The sequence below is a fragment of the Galleria mellonella genome, unplaced genomic scaffold (assembly GCF_026898425.1).
Source record: "Galleria mellonella isolate WM207_F2 unplaced genomic scaffold, CSIRO_AGI_GalMel_v1 utg40, whole genome shotgun sequence".
In the NCBI taxonomy this organism is placed as follows: domain Eukaryota; kingdom Metazoa; phylum Arthropoda; class Insecta; order Lepidoptera; family Pyralidae; genus Galleria; species Galleria mellonella.
Window position 1 is genome coordinate 2,455,321 of NW_026442094.1, and position 14,137 is coordinate 2,469,457.

The window sequence follows — 14,137 nt, forward strand, 5'->3', positions numbered from 1 at the left end:
CACATTATGTTTGACGAACTTAGGATTATCTTCAAAAAACCCGAAAATATCCCGCACTCAATCCCGCTTCTCTTAAGATTTCCTTCTTGTTTCAAAGCTATTTTCACTTATATTACTACAACATTCAAGGAGCTATAAGAATACTTTTATTGAATTGCAAGACAATGATTTTTTATAATTATTTATTTTTAATTTGATAAATCCACTGGTTTAAGAAAACTCAAGAAAAGATATTTATGAAAATGTACTTACCGGATTTGACAAATGAAATATTGAAGATTATGACAATAATTGAAGCGACATTAGAAAAATAAAATTCCAGACAAATTATCTTTTTGAAGACTAGGCAGCATGGTCTCCGACCTTAGCCTGTTCCAAACGGAACAAACGTACTAAAAAAAAAAAAAATCATTAATTCAAATATAAATATAACGGATTTTTCTTGGTTATTCTAATTCCATTGCAAATATTTTTATTTATTAGTTGTTTGATTGAATTATTATATTATGACAATGCGGAATGAAGTGTTAGAATTAGAAGCAAAGATCACTAGTCATGAAGCCTATGGAACTTCGTAAGAATTTACATAATGTTACCATTTATATTTTACATCGACATCACATAATGTTCCTCTGTACAAAAGCATATTTAAACCTTGTACACGTCAATATTGAACTAAGAATTTGGTAAATATCTTATATATATCTTAATAAATTGCTATTAAATATTTTTCATTACAGGTATAAGTGGTCTCCTAAAGATTTTGAACTAGGCACAGCCCTTGGACAAGGAAAGTTTGGACATGTGCATATAGCTAGAGAAAAGAAGACTGGGTACTTGGTAGCAATCAAAACATTGTTCAAATCCCAAATAGTTAAATCCAGATGTGAACGTCAAGTGATGAGGGAGATTGAAATACAGTCACATTTGAAGTAAGTATCTAAAAACATTATTATTACTAATATCTATTTATATCCATATTTAACTACTTATAGACATATCTTAATGGATTTATGCTAAATGCTCAATTTCTCAATAGTCAAATTTAGCTTAATAACATTTTTAAATTTTCAAGGCTCAATAAATATTAACAAACTTCAATTAACTGGACTATTGATAAGTTTTAGACTTTCCAATAGAGTATTTACTATATAAATACACTATGTTTAGGGCTTCAGTAGTTTCTTCTCAGCAAAAATGCATTTGGGTCTTATCTAGCTTGTGACCCTCTACATTCCTAATACTATGTAATAATTTTTTTTTTTTAATGATTTGTTAAGTGATTAAGATACAAAGTAGTAATAAATACAGATTTATAATATTAGTAAAGATAATTGGTAAAAATCACAACAGAATTTATATTAACTTGATATATTTTCCATTAATGTGTTAATTGTGATACAGGCACCCAAATATACTCCGCTTGCTGACATGGTTTTATGATGAACGGCGAATTTACTTGGTAGTGGAATTTGCTGCTGGAGGAGAGCTATACAAACATCTAACAAACTCTCCTAAAGGACGCTTTCCCGAATCTAAAGCAGCCAAATACATTTATCAGGTAATTAAAGAAGCCTTTATTTTGCTCTTCATTAAAATTAGCCACTAGTTTACTATTATTATTATATATAGAGTGAAAACTATATTGAAATTGAAAAGACTAGATATTTTAATGTATTATAGTTTTCATTGGACAAAGTAAAAAAGAATATAATTTTATGTATAGGTACATTTTAATTAACTTAAGCAAATGAAATTTAAATAACTAAGTTATAATCAGTTATCTTTGTCTCATTGTATTTTATTATTTATCCTACAATATAGCAGTATCTAGTATCTTCATTAAATAAAAAGATTTTTTCTGAAAAGAATGAAATATTTATGCCTGACAGTATTGTGTTTCAAGGTCAGTGAAACTAAAGTTTATCAGGATCTAAATAATGATGTTTTGTTTTGCTATTAAGAGTAGTTGCAACACTATAAATAGTGTTTCAATACAAGAGTAATGTCTAACCATTAAATTATATAACAAAAATAGTTTTGTTTGTCTATTATATCCATATGTATAAAAATGGATAAATGAATAAAATTTACACTATATTTCACAAATTCTGTTAGTAGTTAATATAACTATTTTATTGTAGGTTGCAGATGCAGTTGAGTATTGTCATCAAAATCATGTTATCCATCGTGACATAAAACCAGAAAATATCTTGGTTGATTTCAGTGGTGATCTGAAACTAGCAGATTTTGGCTGGTCTGTGCATGCCCCCTCACAGAGGTATTTCTTTCAATATATTTGACAATAATGTTTAAAGTTTAAATATCTTATTCTATCAGTTTTCACTGTAGAAAAACTATCAAGTAAGCTCTCTAAAATTAAAATTAACCTATTACTTATAATTGGTATTTATTAACTACCAAATTAATTTAATGTGAAAGTTATATTAAAAGCATGATTATCCTAAATCCTTTTTTTATTAACATAACTTGCCTGCACATATTAATGTTACTTTCTAGACGTAAAACAATGTGTGGTACTTTGGACTACTTGCCACCAGAGATGATAAAACGCGAAGTCTATGATGTCTCAGTAGACCACTGGTGCATTGGAGTATTACTATATGAGTTCCTAGTTGGTAAACCACCATTTGAGAGTGAAGGTCAGGACAAGACATATGCAAGAATTCTAGCTTTAGACATGGTATATCCAGAACATGTACCTGAAGGAGCTAAAGATCTTATATCGAAGGTAAGAATAATAATAATATTATAATAAAAAGCATGCCATAAGTTTATCAGACTTTATTCACAAAACACTATCCCCTTATTTCAGCTTTTACGTCATTCAAGTAAAGAGAGAATATCTTTGGACGCAGTCAAGAAACATTACTGGGTACAACAATTTAAAAATGGATCATAATGCTAAGTCTGCAATGTTAATATTAATTTTTAATTATTATACAGTAATCCCGCCTATAACACGGTAGATTCGTTCCGTGTTGTAGGAATATTTTTGTATAACACGCTTGTATGACCCCATATAACGCATTATGTATATGAATCACGTTTAACTTTTCTTGTTAAATGGGATTTTAAATCAAATATTAAGAAAAAAACTATGTTATGAACGAAATACGTGTTTATGAAAATCAAACTAAGAATATTTTAAATAAAAAACTTATGCATATGTAATTAAAAAACGATTAATTTCTAATAAATTAACAGTTTTATTACCTTTTTATTCCCTGTCAGAGCTATCTGAAATAACGTTCTACCGACATCTTTTTTTAATAGATAGTTCAATCCCCGCGTTATATGGAGAAATACCCATGTTAGACAAGGGATAAAAATCGCGTAATATGAAAACGCGTTTTGAGAGTACCGTGTTATAGGGGGTGTTAGTGTTCTAACTATATTTTACTTTATTTAAATTTTATGAATAAAAGATATGTTGACAGCTAGAAAAAGTATGATTTTTATTTTTTATTAAATTCACATTATTATAAGTAAGAAAATAGTTTTCATGTGTTAACAAGGAGGATTACTGTACTTAATCATATCAATAAAAATATTTTGAAGAGTTAATAACTGTTTATTCAACCAATCATTAACATCATAAGCTATAACCATAATTCTGTATCCACTTTAAACCAGCTTTAGTATTTCCCAGTGGTTTATATTCTAAACCAACCCAGTCATCATAGCCAGCTTCCCTGATGACTTGCAGTATATATTCATAGTTCACTTCTCCAGCTGAATCTGGTTCATTGCGATTTGGTACTTGTGCTATCTGTAAAAATACACCATAAAAAATAGGTAAAATAAACTTTCTCTATTTCATATTGGATCTAAGTATAGTGAAGATCTACTTAATAAAACTAGCACACTAAATACTAACACGTAGTATTACTTAGTATTTACTGACATAACATACACCTTTATTTTTTTTTGTAAGTAATCAGAGGATTTTTTATTTTAATTCACCAGAGGGAGACTTTGTGCAAAAGTCGATTGCTTGGGTACCTCTGTCCCATTCATGTTTCTACCGTGAAGCAGTTGTGTTTGCATAGCTGTGTTTCGGTTTGAAGGGTGGGATATGGCGTGAATTTACAGGGTACAGAGGCATATCACCTGAGTCCTCAGGAATGGCAACACATGGGGGGTATCATTGGCAAAACAGTATACTCTGTTGTTCATGGTACTGCTCATGTCTATAGGCGACAGTTACTACTTTCCCTCAGGTGGGTCGTCAGCTTATCATTCTAAGTTGTATAAAAAAAAATCTTTTGGTTATTTGATTAAAATTATTTTCTTTATTATCATATTTATCTGTTTCTAACTAATAAAAAATATTATTGTTATTACTATTATTCACTCAGTGGTACAAATAAGTCTGATTTCTAAGGTAGGTAATAAAAAGCCTTATAGGGCATAAAACGCAGGACTTATAAATAAGTAATTTATAAATTAAAACAAATATATAAGAAATAAATGTACCTGAACATGACCAACATAAGGCATTAGTTTCTTGATATTGTACGTCAAATCACCCGCAATATGCTGCAAGTGAAAGATGTCCAATTGCAGCCTTATATATGGACTATTAATCCGCTTTATCAAATCAACAGCTAGAAATAAATTTATAATAAATACCAACAGGTCAAATAATTTAAAAGGTTAAAACAATAAATATAAAGAATATGACTATTGTTTATCGTTTGCGCTGTCATGTATGCAGTGTTATCGTGTTACTGATTAGCGTCATCTCCAAGTTTCATTTTCGAGGACTTATCGTTTTCTAATTTTATTATCATTGTAATAAATTTTATATATATAACTACTACTTAATTTTTTAATTACTGAAAGTATCACATTCTTTTATATTGTTATTGAATATAGGATTCAATAAAATTTTAAAAATATAATAATATCAAAATATACTCTCATAAGTTATCAATGTCTCTTTATGAAAACTTATTTAGTTACGTTTAATCAAACAAACAATAAAAATTTTTCTTACCTCTATCAAAATCACTTAAGAAATATTTAGGCACAGAATATTGATTGATTGGTTCTATTACACCAACAATATTTTCTTTCTTCAGTTCTTCTGCAGCATATCTTAAATTATTCTCAAAGATTTCCCAATTTTTAGCAGTAGCATTTTCTAACCTTCCAGCCATAATGTGTAATTTTCTTGCACCCACAGCCTTTGCATAGTTGATTGTCTCTCTTAGGTTTTCTCTAAAAATGGCTTCTTTGTCAGGTATTGCAGTTACACCCAACTCGCCTTTACTTAGATCTCCTGAAATTAGAGAATTTTAGTATTTATTAATTTTAATTCATCCAGTTTGGGCACCAAGACACTTTATAGGAAACTATTTTGAGATGTCTAAAATCACTTAGCATAAAACTTCTAACTAATTTTATATGTATTGTACAATCTCTGTGTCAATTTTTATTATAGGTTTTAATTAGATTTTTTTTACTAAGGATGCAAAGTCATTGTAAACATAAATAATAAGTACCTATTATACGGACTTACCTAAAAATAATTATGTACTCAAATTATGAAGAACCCTACATAAATTATACTAAATTAATAATATTATTTGCTTTTTTCTTCCCTTATGGTCTCAGCATAGAATAGGCCACCCCTTCCTTACCCGTGAGTGTTGTAAGAGGCGACTAAGGAAGGGCGCGAGGGATGGGCAGCAGAATCCCTCTTAAAATATTTCCAAAGCCTAGCTGCGGTTACCAATCCTCCTGCCAAGCGTGGCAACTACTGGCAAAACTCCCCTAGGGAGAGGCTGATATGATGATGATGAATATTATTTTAAAAAAAGTTAATATGGGTACACTTACGTGTACCTATCACATTGTCTTTTTAAATAAAGTAGAAAGGTACGTACCTGTTTTAAGGTTTATCAATATTTGTTGAACTCCAGCACTTTCCTTAGCTGCTCTAACTTCTTCAAGCGTATGACCTAATGGGAATCCGCTTTCAACCGCTTTAAAACCAGCGTCCTTTGCCAAAGCATATCTCTCTAATATAGTCTTTCCTTCCGTAAACATAAAAGAAAGATTAGCACAAAACTTCATTTTTCGTATTAAACCACCCACTATAAGGTTAAAAAGACTACTGGGCATTAATACAGTTAAATATCGTATTTATAATATTTGGGAAGTGTCTATCGAAACCAACCAAAATATTCACTATTTATTGAATAACATAACCTTATCGTAACAAAAATAAACACAGAGACCGCACACTGATAACTTGACACCTTATCATCGCCAGTTCACCACAAGATAACATTGTTGGTTCACACAGAGTAACTTTAGCGGTGTCTGTCATTTTTATTTCTATTTCAAATTATCTGTCATCGCTGTCTATAGGCCTCCGCGATCAACATGGTTCATCAAATATAGTCTTTAATATACTTTTTGGCTGATGGCTTTCGCCAAAGTCACAATAAATAAAAAAAAAAAGTCTTTGATATTTATTTCATAAAGTCGCTGTAGGAAAGAATCCGTACATTCGTACATTTTTTTAATTGATAGTTGTTAAAAAGACCTTGATATTTCGAAACAATTATCTATATAAAGCCATCACTTAATGTAATTTATTTTGTTTTAATGTGGCAAGATATTCGATCAGTTCGCCACACAGTCTTGATATTGACCTAGAAGTTTTACCAAAAAAAATTCTTCAGTATGTGATCTTTGACTCTGATGACCTATTGTGTAACGGAACGACGAACCGATTACACCATAATATATAACAATTACAAATTATAAATAAGTACACTTGTTTTTTATGTATGAAATTAATTTTTATGGTTTTGTTTATGTAAGATATAAATATAGGGATGTTCATGCCCTATACCTACTACTTGTATGCCAGGTTGCATGATAATTAGTAGAGCAATTAAAACGCAAAAAGTATTATTATTATTGAAAGACGGGCTTTTTCAGACAGAAAAACCTGTGGCATTGCAACTTTTCCATTATTTTTTTTTTACTTACCCTTTCCTAAAGTTCGCTACTAATTCCTATCAGTGATAAGAATTTTAAGATGTTTTATCATCTCGGGATATAAAGTGTATATACCAAAAAGATATATCGTTTATATATAAGTGAGCTACGCTACAAATCAAGTGCTGTGGCGTTACTTCTTCATTGTTACAAAAACTGCAAACACTTTTTAGCCATAAACCTAATTGGACCATGTGCTTATTTGCAGTATTCACTGAGAGCCCTTATTGATACACATATTATTTTTACTCAAAGTAATTATTTTTTTAGAGTAGTTTTCTAAAACCCCTTACTTATGGCTTGCTATTATTTGCTACTTCTAACTTTTCATGTTTGAGGTGTCTAAACTTTAGGTTTCATGGCATGCTACAAGGTTCAGCTTAAGGTTCTGGTTCTGTTTGGGCATTCTTTGCCCTTTCCTTTGTTAGTTGGTCAGCTGTTTCATTTCCATGAATGTTTAAGTGACCAGGGATCCATCTCAAGATAATGTTATTTCTGCTGCCCAAGTCATTTAATAACATTATGTAATTTTTTTTATAAAACTTCTAATTTATTTTAACTCATTTCGTATGAGTCAAGTGCAAGTAATGCTACTTGACTATCTGAGTACTTAAATAAGTACAGTCAAACCTAAGTGAGTGAGAACTGAGTATGCAAGAAAACTATTAATAGAGAGTATTTACCAAGTCCCGTCTTTTTGCCTTCCTAAAACCTCTATTAGTTATGTACATAAACCTGTATTAATAACCTGTGTATAAAACTAATTTTTCATACGCGAAGATCTTAGTGAAATTGCTTCTTTTTATTCTTTGCTTATACCTCTATAACCGATAGTTAAACCTATGACGATATCGGTTAAAACTGTGTGAGCACGTGTACTGATGGAAATGACAATGAAGATGACACCAGCCAATCACTATTTTAAATAGAGAAGCGGAAACAAATAAAATTTTTTTTTTCCGAATACGCACATATTAGCCATATTTTTATAGGCTTCTATAAGTGAGATAGACCCTCTCCTATAACTCTGTGAGCTAGAAACTCAGTTTAATGAGAAACCTTTACAAAAGAAAAAGAGATCACGGTCCTTTGAGCTCTGACTTATGCAGGTTTAACTGTATATTATTATTTATGTAGCCAAAAAATAACAAACAGATTTATATTGATATTCATGGTACTGTATTTGTTTGTCTATAGACAACAGTTAGCACTTTCCCGTAGATGAACTTGAAAATTATTGTATAAAAAACCTACCAGGAATAAATAATAAACATTATATAATTGTTGTAATATTTTATATACAGAAAATAAAAATCGATGTTATTTATTAGATGTTCTTTATAAAATACTTAGTTTATTTTATAAGGTCTAACGGAAAAGACATAGGAACCCTAAATTAATCTTAATTGCTATTGTAGTAAGAGTATTTGTAAAACTGAACCATTCCTCAAGAAACAATGGTCAAAATAAATTTCAGAAACTTTTACAAAATAACGCACACATTACACGTTACATTACACACGATTTAGTTATGAAAGATTAATTTATTTTAACGTGGATGTAATAAATTTTAAAGTTCTTTGAAATAATTGTTCAGGTTTATAAATACTATCGCTGGATTCTAAATTTTTATACCCTTTCCGTTACATCCTATATAACAAAATGGTACCAAAACGAAAATAATAAAATATTTAAACAAATGTCAACTATCATAAACCTCACAAATGTAAAGTTGCTCGTCAACAATACCAGTTTATAATTAAAATTCTAATACAAGTCATTATTAAACATTCAAACAACTAAATAATCATACTACCGTAAATATTTACAATCGATGTAACATTAAATTAAAGAATGGCCACTTTTATATTGGGCTAACATCTAAAGGTGGAATTAGGGTAAAAAATTATAGAGCCTGGAAAAAGAACAAGAACATGGACTTTGATAAGGTATAAAAATAAAAGAGCAAAAGAGGTTAAGTAAAAAATTAATGCCAGTTCATAAAGTAAGGACAAATACCGAACGTTTTTTAATCTAGCTCCACCTTAAAATGAAGAAATGAAAAATAAAATGAAACGACCACAATCAATAATATTAACTTACATATGTCTATAAATATGCTTATATTATACTTACTCAAGCAATGCATATTTAATATAATTATCATAAATGCTGACAAATGCATATGCTGGCAGTACGCAGTCTTATCGACAAGAGGTATTTACGGTTTATAATTAAATTCATATACCTAAATATGATTTTTGATATTAACACAGCCATATTTTATAATATTGTTAGGTTATAACTAGTTGTAGCAATTAATTAAATATTAAAATATAAAATTAATATCTTATTTCATAATTTGTGGACAGTTCTTATCTTACTAAAAAGATGTGTATAATTTGAGCAGACTGTGCCAATACCCTGTAACAATCGAACTTATTGTTCAAACTCTAATGGCAACCAAATATGATAAGTCTAACTGTAAGGGATATGAATATTAATTATCATAGAAAGGAAAGGACTAGTTAGACCATTAATTGCTTTTCATACTTAATTTTACTTCCCTTTGGCACTTTTACGTACAGTCGATATCAAAAATCAATGAACATAGATTTCCAAAACCCCTAAATATAGTTGCATATATAAAAATTGTTTAAAAATAAAATATAAAGTAAAGATCAAAATTAGCTAACTATGCAACGCCTTAGGTAAGTATGTATATGACGATGTATAGGGGTCTTGAAATTTTTAATCTTTATCGACTACTGGGTGTGAACTGTACATAGGAGTTGTAGACTGCGCTTCACGATTTCTTTTCATACTTTTGGATTTGGACTAAATAATAAAATTGTTCATAATGATGTCATCAGTTTCCTTCGTTAGTCATCTTATTTATCTAAAGAGAATTTTTAAACTGAAATAATTAAATTCAGCTCAAAAAGTCTTTCCATGCTATCGTCACTTGACACTTATAAAAACCTCTGATGAGAAGTTTGGTCGAAGAACGTGTTATATCGCCGTTTGCAATTAACAGGAAATTTGCAATTAATTTTCAGTCAGCTATTGTGCTAAAATCAAGGAAAACAATATCCGACTACGTCAAGGATTTTTTAAATTTAAATATTGAACAATTGTAATAATATTCGAATGTAGGTATATTCTTCTACTGTAATATTGTAAGCAACGATATTGCGTTCAGTCCAGTTAATCTAAATAATATCGTTTCTTAAAAAGTAACAGTTATACTATAATTTATTGGTTTTCTACCACTCGACTAGTCGCAGAGATACAGGAGATTTAGGCGACAGTAGGAAATCAAATTGTATGTCTAATTCGCCGTCGAACTGCACCTTCCATCGCTGCATAATCTGCACAAAATAATTTAGTACGTAAATGATATGTTTAACATTGAATAAATAGGTGGTTATCATGGTATCACCTGTACGAAAATAATTCTATGGAACATCGATAACATAAAAATTTTTCTTATATTATTCGCGGATAACACAAGTTTTGTCAATTTTCAATTCAGTAGCTCCAAAGTCCCTTACATACTTAATCTTATCCCAAGTTCCTTACTTTTACCCCAATTTCAACCTGTAGATATTATTTTCTGAATTATTAATATCAATAATTCAGAAAAACTTCAGCTATCTAAGCAATTTTAAATAATGTCAAGTTCAAAATATAATAATAATCTCTTTATTACGCACAATAGAGATGTAGGTATACAAAGAGTATTTATACAGAATATGTATATACAAAAGGCAGCCTTATCACTAAAAGATTGCTTTTACAGGTAACCTGATTTCCATTTCAACTTGCGACCCTGTTTAACTTCTTTAAAAGATGAAATTACTAAGCCAATATCGTCATTAACTATTAAAGTGTTATAATAATTATAAATTGAACCTTGGCAAGAAGTAAGTGTAATTCCAGCTCAACAAATCTCTTCCCGGGGCACATTCTTCGTCCTCTACCGAAAGGTGCCACTAAAGAGGCGGCATGAGGCTCACGCGTACGTAACCACCTTTCTGGTAGATATTCTGTCGCTCTCCAAAAATTCTCCTCGCGTCGGCAAGCTGCCCCCGTATGAGCTAGTACAAATGTCTGTAAAAAGTACGTATAATATAATAACTATGTAAATATAATAACTATGTATAAGGGGAAAGGGATTGTTAGCAAAGGAGTTTAATAGCCCCATTGCTAGCAATATGCCTTATTAGGTCGACCTCCACGTGGTTCCCCCTAGAAACCATCATAAACAATTCTTATTGAATTTGTTACGATGGTCTAACTGACCTGCTTCATCCTCACCTATCATCCATCACTGGTGCCCCACCGGTGTATACCGATAGCGCGGGTGGGGTTACCATTCCATTATCACCCATTAAAAAAAAATAACCATGTATAAAAAGTACCTACCTACTTATGCCTTTAAAACATATATTAACCATTTTTCAACCGACTTCAAAAATAAGGAAGTTCTCAATTAAATCTTTTTTGTGTGCAAGTACGTATGTAACTCAGTATCTTTGCCAATTCTGCACTGATCTTGATGATTATTTTTGCAACCTATAGTGTTGTCCCGTACACATCGAAGACCTTCAATGTCCTCTTTGGTTTAAAACTGACCACAATACAGGTTTCCGATGTCATTTTTTATTACAACTTACTATGTGTGATACTGAGAAATCATAATATACATTTTTGCTCATTCCCTTTTCGTAGGCGTTCTAACCATGCTATTACCGATTGTGCCATAATATATTTTAAAATTCGTAATTTTTAAATTCCTATATTAATTATTCCGATATGTTTATAAAACTAATCACATTGTCTTATGATGAATGCCTTAATTAGAAATTAATCATCATAATTTTCATCATCATGTCAGATGTTACTGACCATTGCTAAACATAGGCCTCTCCTATAGACTGTCATAAAGAACAATACCGAGCCACCTGCATCCATTCACACTCTATAATGTCTTGCAACTAAAAATTAAAAATACGAAATTAATAAAACTCATGGTACTTTTCTATAAACTGCGATGAGCCGTCAGCTTGTTATTCTATGATCCATAAAAAAAAAATTAATTACCCCAGCCGGCAATCTGTGCCCGGAAATAGTCATTGGCACATCTAGAAGTCTCGCTAGAAATGGTGCAGTAGGTAACAATCTGAAAGCTTCATAGGTAGCAGCTCGGATAGCCGGCGCGGCGGCCATCTCCTCAGCACGGAGCACCTCGCAATTAGGCAACTCTGAGCGGATCTTCTGTTGCCAATCCAGCCGACCACTTAATAGGTACAAGAGGAACACTAGACTGTTTGCCAACTGCAAGCAAGATGATTAAATTATCTTTACAAGTGACTAATATTAAGTACCTACTATATTTATATCAGTAGTAACAAAAATAATAAAAGTATACCTTGGTTTAAATATTATAAAACAAATATTAAATCACCTTAGGCTCCATTTTTAATTGTTTAATGCTCTAAATTCTAAGACAAATAATACGTATAATATTTTATAACAGTCGTCATATCGTGATTCCTGCTTTAAATAAAAAAAAGAAAATTTCCTTTTGACGTAGAAGCACTTACATAGAATCAACATTGAGACCAAGCTTCGCTTGACAATTATATTTATAAGACAAGTAATCTTGTCTCTAATATAGAATATATATAATAGTTTTCGAACTACTACATCAATTACGTCGTAAAAATATAGAAGCACTTTTGCACGATCTAATACCTTCTCTTAATAACTCTAAGATCTAAATTACTTAAATCGTAGTGTAAAAAAAGACATTGTCACATTACATTTCATCACATTACATCAAAAATAAACATTTGGAGAGAGATAAAAGTACTATTTACCGTTTCAATGCCAGCCGTAACAAAGTCTATGACGGCGGCTTTCTTATCCCGCATATCAAGCGAGGGATTCTCCAGTATCTTCATAAATATTTCCTGCATACCATCGTCCTGCGCCGTTCCTTGCATCCGCATCGTTGCTTCCTCCATTAGATCTGATACTATCCTGTCGAATATTCGCATACCTAAAGCGAACTATACTCCTATTTGATTATTAATTACTACATAATATAAAATCCTCTCGCAATTCATCACTACTATAAAAAACAAAAAATACTGATTTCGTTTAAACATATTCTAAACGCGTATTTCTGTATTTTGACATGACCTAAATTATATTTATATAGGTTGAAAAAAAATCTGACAACTCGATCCATTGAAATTCCAACACATCTCTCCAGGCAGAGTGTGTTCTCCATTACATTATGGAAGAAATACTATCATTGAGTATATGGGCTCAAATCCCATCAAATCAAGTTGTAGAATGTAAATTTTTTAACGGATTTAACCTAAATTTCCATCGGTACGTTGATTACTTATTTATTAAATATGTATGTGTATGAAAATATATTATCGCTAAGGTACTGAGAGTACTGGTAGTAATTACATTTCTGATAAAAATTTTAAGATTATCATTTGTGCCCTTTCCATTTTAAAGATTTTATTCAGAATATTAATTACATTGTCCACTTCTGAGCACACATATGTTCCACATATAAATAAAGTGTCATTAATACCAAAAACAATTATGCAAATGGTAAAAAATTTAAGTTAGTTACAAACCACTTGATCTCAGACTTAATAATAGTTTTCATTATTTGTGCGATGACTTATTCATTCCATTTGTTTTTCCTTTTATCTCATTTTTCTTTATTTATCTTTATATATGCCATGTTTAAAGAGGTAAAAACCTACCTATTACCTAAGTATCACTGTATGCGTAAAAATCATAAAAGTTTTTATCACAATTTGGGTGGTTTCAACGTATCCAGATTGTTATCGCTGTCGTTGAACTTGCAGATATTATTTATGGAGTCAATGCTCTTTTATTTTTCTCAGACTTGTTATCAACAAAATGTCGTGTAGGTATATTAGTATAAGTAGGTTCTAAGAACGCTTGCATACAGCCATTTTTTCATGGGGTGAAAATGGAATAATAAATCCGCTTGCTCTATCAGTCTGTCAGTTGGCCATTCGTGGCTTACTAGGAATTA

At 30.7% G+C, this 14,137-nt stretch overlaps 3 protein-coding genes across 4 annotated transcripts in view; 1 reads left to right on the forward strand and 2 right to left on the reverse strand.

Annotated features, from left to right (window-relative positions):
* The first annotated feature begins 398 nt into the window (after positions 1 to 398).
* LOC113520363 (aurora kinase B-like) lies at positions 399 to 3,221 on the forward strand. Its single transcript, XM_026905681.3, has 6 exons — positions 399 to 574; positions 741 to 932; positions 1,405 to 1,561; positions 2,145 to 2,281; positions 2,521 to 2,752; positions 2,837 to 3,221. The coding sequence occupies exons 1-6, from the start codon at positions 507 to 509 to the stop codon at positions 2,921 to 2,923; spliced, it is 873 nt and encodes a 290-aa protein (XP_026761482.1). The 5' UTR covers positions 399 to 506; the 3' UTR covers positions 2,924 to 3,221.
* Positions 3,222 to 3,574: 353 nt separating this feature from the next.
* Positions 3,575 to 6,305, reverse strand: LOC113520364 (putative hydroxypyruvate isomerase). Its single transcript, XM_026905682.3, has 4 exons — positions 5,916 to 6,305; positions 5,024 to 5,308; positions 4,501 to 4,631; positions 3,575 to 3,793 (listed from the first exon to the last, which is right to left on the reverse strand). Exons 1-4 carry the CDS (start codon positions 6,151 to 6,153, stop codon positions 3,617 to 3,619), a joined length of 831 nt encoding a protein of 276 aa, XP_026761483.2. The 5' UTR covers positions 6,154 to 6,305; the 3' UTR covers positions 3,575 to 3,616.
* A 2,480-nt stretch (positions 6,306 to 8,785) lies between these two features.
* LOC113520314 (ecdysone 20-monooxygenase) overlaps positions 8,786 to 14,137 on the reverse strand; it is a 34,825-nt gene continuing 29,473 nt past the window's right edge. For both annotated transcript variants that reach the window (XM_031914599.2, XM_026905615.3), the window contains exons 6-9: positions 12,927 to 13,089; positions 12,148 to 12,381; positions 10,957 to 11,154; positions 8,786 to 10,412 (exon numbers count right to left, since the gene is read on the reverse strand). In XM_031914599.2, the coding sequence (XP_031770459.1) occupies positions 10,308 to 10,412; positions 10,957 to 11,154; positions 12,148 to 12,381; positions 12,927 to 13,089 (700 nt within the window). In that variant the 3' untranslated portion in view covers positions 8,786 to 10,307. The remainder of the gene's footprint in view (positions 10,413 to 10,956; positions 11,155 to 12,147; positions 12,382 to 12,926; positions 13,090 to 14,137) is intronic.

Excerpts from the sequence above, each read along its gene's own strand:
- LOC113520363 (XM_026905681.3), top strand. The coding sequence starts at position 507 with ATGACAATGCGGAATGAAGTGTTAGAATTAGAAGCAAAGATCACTAGT. Across the intron at positions 575-740 it reads CATGAAGCCTATGGAACTTC|GTATAAGTGGTCTCCTAAAG; the intron begins GTAAGAATTTAC and ends TTTTCATTACAG. Across the intron at positions 2,282-2,520 it reads GTGCATGCCCCCTCACAGAG|ACGTAAAACAATGTGTGGTA; the intron begins GTATTTCTTTCA and ends GTTACTTTCTAG.
- LOC113520364 (XM_026905682.3), bottom strand. The coding sequence starts at position 6,153 with ATGCCCAGTAGTCTTTTTAACCTTATAGTGGGTGGTTTAATACGAAAA. Across the intron at positions 5,309-5,915 it reads ATTGATAAACCTTAAAACAG|GAGATCTAAGTAAAGGCGAG; the intron begins GTACGTACCTTT and ends CTCTAATTTCAG. Across the intron at positions 4,632-5,023 it reads CTTAAGTGATTTTGATAGAG|CTGTTGATTTGATAAAGCGG; the intron begins GTAAGAAAAATT and ends ATTTATTTCTAG.